Below are 13,401 nucleotides of genomic sequence, written 5' to 3' on the forward strand. Positions count from 1 at the left end.
AAGCCATATTCTCAGCCCTGATGTTGCACTCTTAATCTCTAATATGGATGCAAATGGAGAAAGGATCACTCAGGAGATAATTAAGGTTAAGTGAGGCCTGAGCCAACAGGATTGGTGCTCTTATAAGAAGAGACCTTCTTTCCCTTCCCTCCCCCTCCTTCTTCCTCCCCTCTCCCTCCCCTTCCCTCCCCTTCTTCTCCCTCTCCCTTCTTTCTTCCCTCTCTCCTCTCTTCTCTCACCCTGTGAGACCCATCAGCAGGCAGTTACATCTAGGCTACTGAAGGCAGCCTACTTCATGGGCCTCTTGACCTCTGATATTTATGCTCCAGATCCATGAGGAACACAAGTCTGTTGCCTGAGCCACCCCTTCTATGACAGCAGCCCAAGCAGACTAGACAGAAGTCATCATAAAGCTCGCTGCAAACCTTGAAGTTCTGTAAAGGATGAAGGTGGTAGGTTTCTTCTATCCAAAGCTGCTCTTGGGTTGGGAATATGGCCTAGTGGTAGAGTACTTGCCTCACATATATGAAGCCCTGGGTTTGATTCCTTAGCACCCCATATATAGAAAAAGCCAAAAGTGGTGCTGTGGCTCAAGTGGCAGAGTGCTAGCCTTGAGCACAAAGAAGCCAGGGACAGTGCTCAGGCCCTGAGTTCAAAGGCCAAGACTGGCAAAAAAAAAAAAAAAAAACAAAAAAAAAACCCAAAACAAACCAAAGCTGCTCTTTTAAAAATGATCCTGTTTAATCAGTGAGAAAGACTCATATTTTAAAGTTGGAGAAAAGGCCCAGTCCACCCATGTCTTTTTACCTTTATAATGATCACTATGCATTTTTTAGGAAATAAAATGGTCTTAGCATTAGTAAACCCGAGAATTTTAATACTCAAATATTTGAAAAATCTGTGGATAAGAGCAAGAGAAGTATGACAAAACTTCTATAGGTCTGACTGAAAATTCCTACATTGAGGTCTGATGGAGTCCAGGCAGTGCTGAGCATGCTTCATCGGTATTCTGGTGGAGCTTTCCAGTGTTTTGGAAAGAAATGGAGATGAAGACCACAGTGGTCCAGAGGCATCCCTGATCCAAGCAAGCACACCACCCAGGTCATGACTTGGCCGAGCCAAGTGTAAAATGAATGGACAGATGCTTTATTAAATCAGTTTTACCCTACCAACATGGTTTATTCACTTTCTACTTTCAGAATCTTGCTCAGTATCAAAACCAAATTCACAATGCCACAAGTATGATGAAGGTCTTTAAAACAAAAAGAAAGCTTGGAATCTGAGAAGGGGAAGGGGGGTGGAGCAAAAGAAGGAGTGACATTGTCCCAAACAAAATGTACTCATTACGTGACTTATGAAATGTTAACGCCTACAACATCACCTTAGTGATGATAAAATTATATTTTTTTAAAAGCTTGGAATCTAAAGTTTTTGCTTCATAAATACTCTTCAAATCCAGTTTTTTTTTTACAAATGTATAAAATAAAGCCTTTCAGATAATGTCCACCTGCATGCCATCATTTAACCCAGCACTGTGCCTAACAGTTCATTAGTGTCGACATTCTGTGGCTGTGTTCCACCAGGATGTAACCATCATCCCATTCCCTTCTGGCTATGGATACTTTGAGACAGGACTGTTTTCTATGAATAGGCAATTTCTTTTTTTTTTTTTTGGATGGTATTAACATTTGAAATCAGGCCCTTGCACCTGCTCCACTGATGCTCTACTACCCAGCCCCACTTTCATCCCTATTTCTTCCTAGGTACCTTTAGGATAGGGCTCCACACCCAGGAGAGTGCCTGAACCACTATCTACTTTGAGATTTCCAATAGTTGCTACACACCACCATACCTACTTCCCTCCATGGAGATGCATTCTCCAAGGACTCCATCTTTTCTGCCAGACAAGGCTTGAAACCTCTCCTGATCTTAGTTTCCCAAATAGCTCAGGATGACAGTTGTGTAGTACTAGGCCTGGATATATGTTGAGAAGGAGGTCTCATGAACTCTCTTGCTCAGGTTGGCCTTGAATCATGAACCTTCTGTTCCCAGTTTCCCAAGTAGCTATGAGTATAGGTATGAGCCAGTGCTGTCCACCTTGACATAGGTAGTTCCCATCCATTATATATGTTTGCATCAAAAATATGGAGTACTTAGGATTAGATATCCTATTAATAACTAACCTAAATTAGTAACTAATTTAGTGGTGTTCAAGATGAGCCAAGTACATATCATGTATATAGAACTGAATCTAATTATTGGCCTCATCTCCTGAGATCCACAATGAGCTCACTTTTCTATGACATAAAGTCTTCATTTCTTCCATTAATCAGACTTAGAGTGATTAGATCTCACATTCTGTGCTTTTGAATTATTTTTCATGAAAATAATTATTTTCAACCACATTCCCTGGTGAGAACATCATGGAAGCCTTCTATGTAACATGCATAGGATGAGAACTAGAGGGAGGATATGCCATCTCTGACAAAACACAGCCATGACCTTGGCTCCAAGTGTATACAGACACTCAGGGCAGGCAAGGCTCATCTCTAACCCAATGAACAGCACCAGGGTCTGCTGTGCCTCATAGCAATGGGGTTGTCGGAAATGCGCTCTCAGAACCTGCCTTTGATCTGTGTGAGGAAACTCCTTTGAACACCATCACAGCCAGCGGGCATGTCCACTCACCGTGCTGTATAGAACCAGTAGAGATTATTACATCTTGGGTTTAGGAGGACAGACAGAGCATGTGTTAACTATGTGCTCTGACATTTCATTTTTTTTAACAGGAAATCTTAATTGATGTGTTTAGGCATCAATTATTCACCCAGATCTGTATGTAAGTCCATATAGCTGAACATCTGCTCATTATCATGTGTAAGAACCCTGCATCTTCCCTGATATACCATTAAAGATGGGTGGCAGAGTGAGTGTTGCATTAGTGAGTGGACCACTGGCCACAGTTAGTCCTTTTAGTCTCCAGGGAGAGTACTGTACCTTCCACATGGGATTATTTACAAATATTTTTATGTGAAGCTCCTTAAGGAAATTATAGCAACAAGGAAACCAATAAATTAGGCGGAAGTGAGTGAAATCATGGTAGAGTAGCTTTTCAGTAGGGAATGATTCTTTGCAGGAGTTCTGAAGGTCTTCTCTGTGGGCAGAGGACTGTGTCTTGTCTCAGACACCCTGGGTCAGGCACTTACAATGTACTTGGATGGCTGCCCCCACACAGACAACATGGGCACCTACACTGCAGTGGAATGGCTGTCACCACTCAGACAACGTGGACACTTACACTGCACTGGGATGGCTGTCCCCACGCAGATGACACCAGCACTTACATTGGCACTGGGATGGCTGTCCCCTATGCAGACAATGTCTTGCCGTTGAATAGTCAAGGTTTCAGGTGTCAGCTTTAGGCGGACGTCGTAGGTGTTTTCTGAGACTTCATCATACAGCAGAGCGAGGGACGTTTTGCTCTGTGGAGAGAAGGCAAGCAGGGACAAATGGTGTGAATGCAGTGGCCCTGGGAGAAGTATAGCACCCTCCCAGGCTAACGACCTCCTAGACAGTGTGCACCATTTCTTACTGGCTACCGCCTGTCTTCATATGGCTTGTAGATAACACAACTCGTTAGCCAAAACTTTCTCCAAAACCCAGCACTCTGGGAATTTAATCTTTCTTTCTTTCTTTCTTTCTTTCTTTCTTTCTTTCTTTCTTTCTTTCTTTCTTTCTTTCTTCTTTCTTTCTTTCTTTCTTTCTTTCTTTCTTCCCTCCCTCCCTCCCTCCCTCCCTCCCTCCCTCCCTCCCTCCCTCCCTCCCTCCCTCCCTCCCTCCCTCCCTCCCTCCCTCCCTCCCTCCCTCTCTCTCTCTCTCTCTTTCTTTCTTTCTTTCTTTCTTTCTTTCTTTTTGGCCAGACCTAGGCCGTGAACTCGGGGCCTGAGCACTGTCTCTGGCTTCTTTTTTGCTCAAGGCTAGCACTCTGCCACTTGAGCCACAGCGCCACTTCTGGCCATTTTCTGTATATGTGGTGCTGAGGAATCAAACCCAGGGCCTCATGTATAGGAGCAAGCACTCTTGCTACTAGGCCATATTCCCAGCCCCAGGAATTTAAGCTTTCTAAGTGCCCTACAGGGAGGCTTCACATACCCCTGTACCCTGCATTGTCCCTGCCACATACAGCAGCTGTCTAGAACAGCTGGGAAAACCCATGCCCAAGGAGGGCACCAGAAGGATGCTGAGCGGACCTGAGACTCAACATGAAAGGATGAGGTCCTGAAACAGGGGACCCAGAGTGGAAGGACAGGAGGTCAGGACCAGGCAGGAGACACAAGGGCCTGCTAGTAACAAGAGTGACAGCCAATGTACCTGGCTGTTTGAAGGAGGGTCCCACTGCACCTACTGCTCAGGACAAGCTGATTTCTCAGCTGCACCTAAGGTGCAATCCTGACCAAGCATGTCAATATCTACCACATGAGTGCAATGTTAAGTTTCATTAATTCATCAGGCAACCAGCTCCATTGTACAATGAGTCATCTGTATGAGGAAACCTCTTACCTGGGGAATCCAGGAAGGAAACAGACTGACTTGGTGTTCCAAGTAACAGGCCCTGCCTAGAGTGGAGTCAAGGAAAGGATGCTGGGCCTCCAACAGAACATAACATTTAAGTCCTGCATTTTGATATTTAATAATACACATCTGAAAGGCAGCAAAAGAAAGTAAGACTGAGGGGGGTATGAGGGACTAGGTAACAAACAGTACAAGAAATGTATCCAATGCCTAACGTATGAAACTGTAACCTCTCTGTACATCAGTTTTATAATAAAAACTTTAAAAAAAAAAAAAAAGAAAGTAAGACTGACTTAGCAAAGCTCTGTGTGTGCTGCTTGGTGCGATCCTTTGTCACCAAACCAGACAAAGCTTTCAAAACAAACGAAGCTTCTGCTTCAAATATTTAAAAATCAAAGGCAGGAGAAACCCTAAATTCGAAATCATTACACATTCCAATTCAATTTGTAATTTTTTTCTAATGACTTCCTTCTACAGAAAACATTCATTTTATGTCCAGATAGCATTTTTTTCTAGAGCTCACAACTCACTTTAATTTAAACCCATGGCACCATCCAGGAACACCCTGAATGCTCCTTACTGTCCACAGGGAGAGCCTGCTCCACAAAACAGTAAACCCATCTCAGCCCTGGGTGTCACTGGAGAAGAATCAGGCCAATAAATCAAAACATGTGAAGGGACTTATTGTGTTACTAAAGAAAACCAACAGTTTGGGAAAAGATCTTGAGACTAATTCTTCACAATTTTATAACAACCAGCATGCTTCAAATTCATCTAATTCAAAGACTAAGTTCTAGATATCCATAATTATGGACATTAAAAAATCCATGAAAAAATGTGTATATATGTGTGTGTGTGTGTGTGTGTGTGTGTGTGTGTGCGTGCATCTGTATTAGTGAGCTATTTGAGGTTAGCTTGGTGCAAAATCCAGAAATTCTTGAGAGGATTTAAATTCTCTGTATAGAAAATAAAACATTTCTAAGACAAAATACTATAAAAACATGGGATTAATGTAAAGAGCCTTACAAATAAAGAGGGAAATGAGTATGTATTTCAACCGAGTAAAAAACATGAAAAGAAATTGCTAAAAGAGCATAAAGTATATTCACCAAAGAAAGACTAAAATGAGAAACAAGTTTGAAATGAAAATGAAACATCAGAGGGGATTGTCAGAAATAAGTAGAACTAAATGACATTCTGTGTGTGTTTAATAAATGTGTGTACGTATATATATGTATATGGTGGGTTTCATTATTCTAATATTGTTTGAAAAAGAAGTAGCATGGGGGAAGACAGAAATAGTAATACAATGGGAGAGGTGAGTTTGTTCAAATTCAATCTATGCATGAATGGAAATATCACAAAACTCCTTACTACAAATGAAGATTAAAAGAAAGAAAAGAAAGAAGGAAAGAAGGAATAAAGGAAGGAAGAGGCAGAGAGGAAGGGAGGGAGGAAAGGATAGAGAAAGCCAACCTCACTATCACCCAGATTCATACTAACCACAAACATCATTTAAGATTCATAAAAATATGACTGGGTGAATGTTTAAGATCAAGGACACAAGTGCATGCAAGGACAAGAATATAAGGACTCATATATAATACATATAGGTATGGGTGTGGAAGTGCATGTGAGCATTCATGTATGCACATGTGTTACCTACTTGTTTCTGGAAAATGTGAAAAAGAGAATGAACACCTGCTGTAACAGTTTTAAATGAGGCATTTCTACTCGGAAGTATCATGCAGACTTAATCAGACAAGGATATAGCTCCCTGATTACTGGCAAGATGTTCACCTCCACTTTTCATTTGCAAAGTGATGCTGGTGTGTGCAATGCTGAAAATCTGTTTAGAATGTATAGTTTTCTGACTTCATAAGCAACTGTCCCAAAACATCAACACCTGAAGAGTAAGAGTATGAGCATAACAAGTATATTAAAAATTATGCTTTCATATGAATGCAAGCATGTGCATATGTGTGGGAAAACTCAGAAATGCAAAAATTTAGACTAAGAAAATTATTAAAATTATATGTCATAAGGCAAGTACCAGTGGCCCATGCTGGCAATCTTTGCTACTCAGGAGTCTGAGATCTGAGAATCACAATTTAAAGTCAGCCTGAACAGGAAAGTTCATGAGATTCTTATCTCCAGTTAACCACCAAAAAGCCCAAAGTGGAACTATGGCTCAAGTGGTAGAGAGCTAGCCTTGAACAAAAGAAAAACTTGGCCCAATAAATGTCGATTATCATTGTTCTGGGGAACTGGTGCTAATCTGCATTTCTCTAGCTATATGAGTATCTAGTCCATATGACCCTGAATTCTGTCTTTATATAGTCCACTATGTAATCCTGTAATAATTATTTCTTCTCTGCCAACCTAGGCTAACCTCTCTCTAGCCTAACCTCCATTCTTGGTTGTAGTCAAGTTTATCTGTAGTTGAGACCCTGTGCTAGCCATATATCATACAATAATAATAACTGCATGCTACAACTGCTAAGCCACAAGCCAGGTACAAAGCAGAGTTTTACATAAATACAATCCTTGTCAGCCAGGCACTGGTGGCTCATACCTGTAATCCTAGCTACTCAGGAAGATGAGATCTGATAATCGTGGTTCAAAGCCAGCCAGGGCAGGAAAGTCTGTGAGACTCAAATCTCCAATTAACCACCAGAAAACCAGAAGTGACCAGAAGTGGTTTCATGGCTCAAGTGGTACAGTGCTAGTCTTGAGCTGAAGAGCACAAGGACAGTGCCCAGGCCCAGAGTTCAAGCCAATGAGATAGTCATTACAAATAAGAAAGTTGGGCAGTCAACAACCTATTCAGGATTTGAATCCAGATTTATTTCATAACAACATACCTAATCCTGGGATATGTTTCCTGAAAGCAAGGTGTGGATATCTTGTTCTTGCTAGAGCCTAGATTTTCCCATCACTTTGCCTTTAAATTAGATGTTTAGATGTCTGTGTGGTAGATTGCAAGCATGGCTACAGATTTTCCCACAAACTCTTAAAATTCATTAAGACTTCATTTTTTCATCTCTAGAAGCTGGGCTAGAATTCAGACTTGATCTGGCCAATAGACTGATAACAGCTGCCATCTTGACTAGAAACGTTGCACATTCTCAGAACCATGTAAACAAGTCCTGGGGCAGAAGAGACTACATAGAGGAAAAGTAAAAGACACCAGTCACAAGTCAGGCAGCCCCAGACAACTTGTACATACATGAGCTCCAGTGAAGACAGCTAAGCTTGGCTCCCATCACAGCAGCCTAGATGAACCAAGCCCAAATTATTAATCTGCAAAGTAGTTTCAGTACTAAAGAATTATTTATGATTTAAATAAATTGTTATTTAAAGTCACTGTCTTAGTTGAGGTTCCTACATATGAAAAACAGAAACTAGATGGCTGAAATGACAAATATTTATTTTTCACATTTCTGGAGGCTAAGGTGCTAGCAAATATGGTGTCTGATGAGGGACCCGTTCCTGGTTTGCAGATGGTTGCATTCTGCTGTGCTCTTGCACTGTGGTGAAAAAGCTAGTTTCTCTTCCTTATACAGGGCACTAATATCATCATAGGGCACTCCGGCTTCAAGACTTTACTTCCCAAAGGATCCTACCTCTAACTACTATCTCATGCAAACAGTACCTCATCATAGGAATGTAAGGAAAATGTAAACATTTGGCCCCAACCAGTCACTAAATTTGGAGATTTTTTGTCATATAAGCAAAAGCTTAATGATGTGATCTACCAAGTGTTTTTTTTTAAATCCATTAATCAATTAATTTTCTTGCCTTCCATTGAAGTTCATTTACCATTCAATCCCAGTAGCTGGCCTTTCTAAACCCCTCTTTTACAATGATTCTGATTAGGCTTTAGTCAAAAGACAAACAGTGTTAAACAAGATCTACAAGCAAGTGAGTAATAAACTTCTTTGGATAAAATCCAAACCTATTCTCTTCACACCAAATTTCACAGTATGATAGGTTGTATTAGAGAAATGTACTCAGGAAATTTCCATCCATAGAGTAAAAGAAGTAAATTCAATTGCTAACAAGAGATCCAACTAAGACTTACATACCCATAGATTCTGTCCTAGTTTATAGGCAAAAGAAGGCATACTTTATTGAAAGGCTAATATTAGGGCCCAACAGAGTCATCAAGGCCCCATGCTTTTTGTATATTTCTATGCTACTACACATGACTTTCCTAATTCAAAATGGGAATGGGTTTTTCAGCCATTATACATGGTTTCCAAGCATGACGAAGAACATGAATTCTCTTCACCCCCACCTCCTGCCCACTAATCAATCTGTACCACGCAACTGGACTTTTCATATTACCAGCAAACACTTCAGTGACACAACCCCTGAAAAAGATGCTAGGAGAAAAAAAGAAAAGCTCAAGGACAGTGCCCAGGCCATGAATTCAAGCCCCAGTACCAGTATACACATGCCTGCACATGCATGCACGCACGCACGCACACACACACACACACACACACTACATAACACAACATATTATATAGACATCTATAATGTATGTATATAGCATTTACTATTATTTTAAAATATCAAGTTCTATTTCATTGGTGCCACGTTTTGACACTAAAGTTAATTTCCCCTTAAAAAAGTACAGTGGGCCAGTGCTAATTAAAAAAATCATACACATTATGTTTCACCATTTTATAGCTTTTAACTGTATGTATCTGTATATATGTGCCCCAATGACTCATGAATGCATTTACATGACAGCATACTGAACCATGCCAATAGTTCAAACAAAAGAAGCCTTTTCTAAAACAGAACATACTTGATTTACAAAAAGATTTCAAACACTAAGGTTCACCAAATATTTATCACATTTCATTATTCAGAGTGTGAAGAACAGGTGGACAAATAGCTGTATTATGTTTTCCTTTACTTATGTAGAAATGAGTATGCCATTTTAACTAGATTGTTGACTTTATGTGAATTAAAGCATGAATATCACATGCTGGGACAATTTTTTTTTAAAGTGCTACTCAAGTGCATAGAGCAGGAGAAATTGTAACCGCCCACTTGCAGGCTCTTCTCAGGATAGATGGGAAGTAGAGATGGCATTTTTTAATTTACTCTCACTGTGTTTCCTGGCAACCCACCCCACACTTCACCCTTTCTTTGCCAAAAGCCCCTCATCGTTTCTATTCATAGTTAGCTGCTGACATCATTATTCATCCTCACAGCTGGACGATATACCAGCATAAGCATGCCCCATTTCCTGTCCATCATCTTTCTTACTCCATGCATCTTTCCTCATCCTCCCTACCCCAAAAGCTTAGTTCTAATCCATTACTATACAAAAATTCATTCATATAGCCAGATCAGATATATAAATAAAGCTACTAATTGTATCATATTATATATAAATATTTCATGGTGTTTTGACATAAAGATATTAGAGCTATAACCCAGCCCCACAACAGTGGTATGGAACAGCTCATCAAAACACCTAGTCCAAGGAGAATACAGAGAATAACCCTTCAAGATGATGCCTAAAGGGAATCTATAAGTCCTTACCACAAAGTGTCCTTGGGTCAGTGAAGCTGAACACAGAAATAAAAGAAATAAGAGAAAGCAGATAAATATAACAGTCCTAAAACAAGAATCATAACACAAAGAAAGAATGAGAGTGAAGTAGAAGAAAGCCCATATAGAAGGCCTCTTTTATTTTACTGAACAATTTTACCAACAGTCCTTTGAGCTCAGTATATGATCCTAAGAGAAATAAAAAACATTAGTAGAACACAGATAAAAAACTAAAATCTAAATATGTACACAAAGGGTTAAATGAGTTTGCATAAAATATAACTACACAGCTAAAAAAGATCAAAGAAGGCATGGTTAAACAAATTAATGAAGGAAGTCACTATAAAACGTGAAAAGGGACAAAGGGCAAACAAATGCATCAGTGATACTCACTAGACACTATGTTGAAAATGAACCATACAACTTGTGGATGGGGATGGAAACAGGGGAAAGCGGGACAATGTTCAAAAGAAATGTACTCTTTCTTTATCTCACTTACATAACTGTAACCTCTCTGTATATCACCTTTATAATAAAAATAAATAACTAAAATGACACAAAAGGGATATCAATAAAGGGATAAAAATTCTGAAAACAATCGAACTGGAAGCTGAGAGATAAAAATAAAGTAGAAATCCTCTTCGGCAGAATAGATGACATGGAAGACAATTTCTGGGCTTGAAGACAAAGTGAGGATATAGTAAAGTGGCACGAAATAAACATATACAAAAGATCTCAAAATTATGAGACAAATTAGCGAGTACAATGGGACTCAATAGGTATACCAATGTATATCTTACAGGTATTGAGGAAAGAGAAGATCAAATATCGAAAAGCAAAAGACATAGATTCAATAGAATATCAGAAAATCTTCCCAAATCTTACAAAGGAGAAGCACATCAGGCCACCAAAGAAAACAAACCAGAAAAGAACCTCTATATGATATATTATAGACCACAGATAAGCACAGACTTAACAAAGGGGTCTGCTATTCCAGCAGCACTGGACTCACATCAGGGTCTCACGTGAAGGTACAGGGAGAAAACCTGGCTGGGGAGGAAGAGGCCAGGGGAAGCAGACTTCTCAGATTCCTGGAGAGGAAGGAGGGAGGCCAGACTGCCCAGTGAGACAGCTCAGGGCCCAGTCATCATTAATTGTCTTTTTCTTCAGCCTACATGGTGGGGTCTCCTATTTCATAACCATAGTTTCTTTAGACTAAGATTTTTAAAGAAAATATAGTTATTTTGCATACATGCCAAATGATTTTTATGACAAAATGACCTTTGATGACAAGTACATGACAGAATGATTTCTTTACTAATATTAGAAGAGATTATGGCTATCTAAACACTTCATGTCATATATTTGGATGAATCTGCCTGTGCTCAGTTTATGATAAAGCTAGATTCTTAGTGCAGTGATGAGTCTTTTGGGAATTACTTCAGTGTTAAAGAGCTTAGTACTTTTAATATAAATATAACTTCAAAATATAGATATGCTACTTATAACTATAATAAACATTCATCTTGCTATAAAACTTTAGAGCATACTCCTCACTGTGATTATATAACATATCTAATGACAGAAAGTGGCTGAAAGATATTATTACAGTTCTCCTTTAAAATGCACATTTGATTTGGCCTTTTAAAATAGAAGTTTTGTTCTCGACAGCACTGAGGAAGAAAATCAGGTCTTTTCCTGGGCACAGAGGCACTTGCCATGCACAGATGATAGATGGTGCGGCTGGGGTTACAGAGTCCTAATGATTAGAACATAGGCTGGATGTCACATTTGATCTTTGCAGGCACAATGTGTCACAGCTGCTCCATGTGGCTGTTCACTGGTTGTGCACAGCTCTTAGCGTCAATGCCTGCGCTACGCACTTCACTGGTGCTTGGGGTGGTGAATTTAAGGTAAATGCAGGCACTTTAAGCAACTGTCAAAACAGCTTTTGTTATGAGTAATATAGCTAAAATATAGCAGATGTGTATATAAAAGTGACAAATCATAAAATGTCTGTAAAATTAGAACATTTTTCTAATTTAAACTATTATGTATTTCTGAGATTTTTCAGCATTTTGCTACTTCTTAATAGTTTCTCAGCTTCTACCTTGTCTGTAATGTCTTCAAGTGGAAATTATATCAACGTGCTCTGTAAAGTGCACATAGCAGAGACTACTCAGTAGAAAAAGAGCCAAACATTTTATTCTCCCTCTGTTTATATAAAATTCTGCTTACTTAATAATTGTGTGAGGAGGAAAGCCTATTTGCAAAATGATGGCTCACTGGGTATTATGTACAGGAAAATTGGCTCCAAAATACACAGTTCAAAATTATGCCTCAAAGGAATACAATAAATAAACCCATAGTTAGCAAATGTTAGGAAATAATAAAGTATAGATCAAGAATTCATCAGTGATTTATCCATAGAAATCCATAAAGCTGAGTTATTTTTGGAAAATAAAGCAAAATTTTTTTAAACTGAGATAAAAAGGAAGAGAGGGAAAAGAAGAAAGATTAAAATGAATAAAATCAGAAATGAAGGGTGACATTACAACAGATGCTTTAGAAATAAAAAAAATACATAAAAGGGGATATTATGGACAATTATATGCCAAGAAATTAAGTTGCCTGAAGAAAATGAATACATTCTAGATAAATGCAGCTTATCAAGATTTAATTAGGAAGAAATAGAAACCCAAACAGACCAATAGCAAATAAAAGACTAAAGCTTTAATTAAACTTCCCAACAAAATGAAGCCCAGGACCAGATGGTTTCTTTCACATTTGAATTCTACCAAACTTCCAAGGAAGAATTAATGTTCTCAAATGCTTAATAAACAGAGATATAAGGAACACTTCTAAATGCAATGTGTGAGGCCAGTATTACCTTTACATTTAAGCTAGACAAGCCATCACAAGAAGTGGAAACTATGGTTCCGTTTCTGCAATAAATGTGTAAAATTCATCAGTGAAACATCACCAAACTGAATTCATCAACACCTCACAAACAGTATGTATCATGGACAAGTAGGATCCATCCCTGGAATGAAAGGCTAAGTTAACATACATCAAGCAATGTGGAACATCAGATACACATGAAAGATGAAACTAATGGTCATCACAATCAAAGTGGGTGAACTTTAAGCCCATAGGACACATAGCCTGCGAAATCATTTGGTGAATGACAGGGTTGAAAGTATGCTTCTCATATGCTTCTTGTTGGCCCTCTGTGTCCCATTTGCCTGCCTTGAA

General features: G+C 39.2%; 1 protein-coding gene across 1 annotated transcript in view; it reads right to left on the reverse strand.

The window, feature by feature from the left end:
* The window catches only part of Sntg2 (syntrophin gamma 2), a 152,909-nt gene that overhangs the window by 97,098 nt on the left and 42,410 nt on the right, over positions 1-13,401 (reverse strand). Inside the window, exon 2 of the mRNA XM_048352189.1 lies at positions 3,345-3,482. Within this exon, the coding sequence (XP_048208146.1) occupies positions 3,345-3,482 (138 nt within the window). The remainder of the gene's footprint in view (positions 1-3,344; positions 3,483-13,401) is intronic.

This window comes from Perognathus longimembris, chromosome 8, assembly GCF_023159225.1.
Source record: "Perognathus longimembris pacificus isolate PPM17 chromosome 8, ASM2315922v1, whole genome shotgun sequence".
NCBI lineage: Eukaryota > Metazoa > Chordata > Mammalia > Rodentia > Heteromyidae > Perognathus > Perognathus longimembris.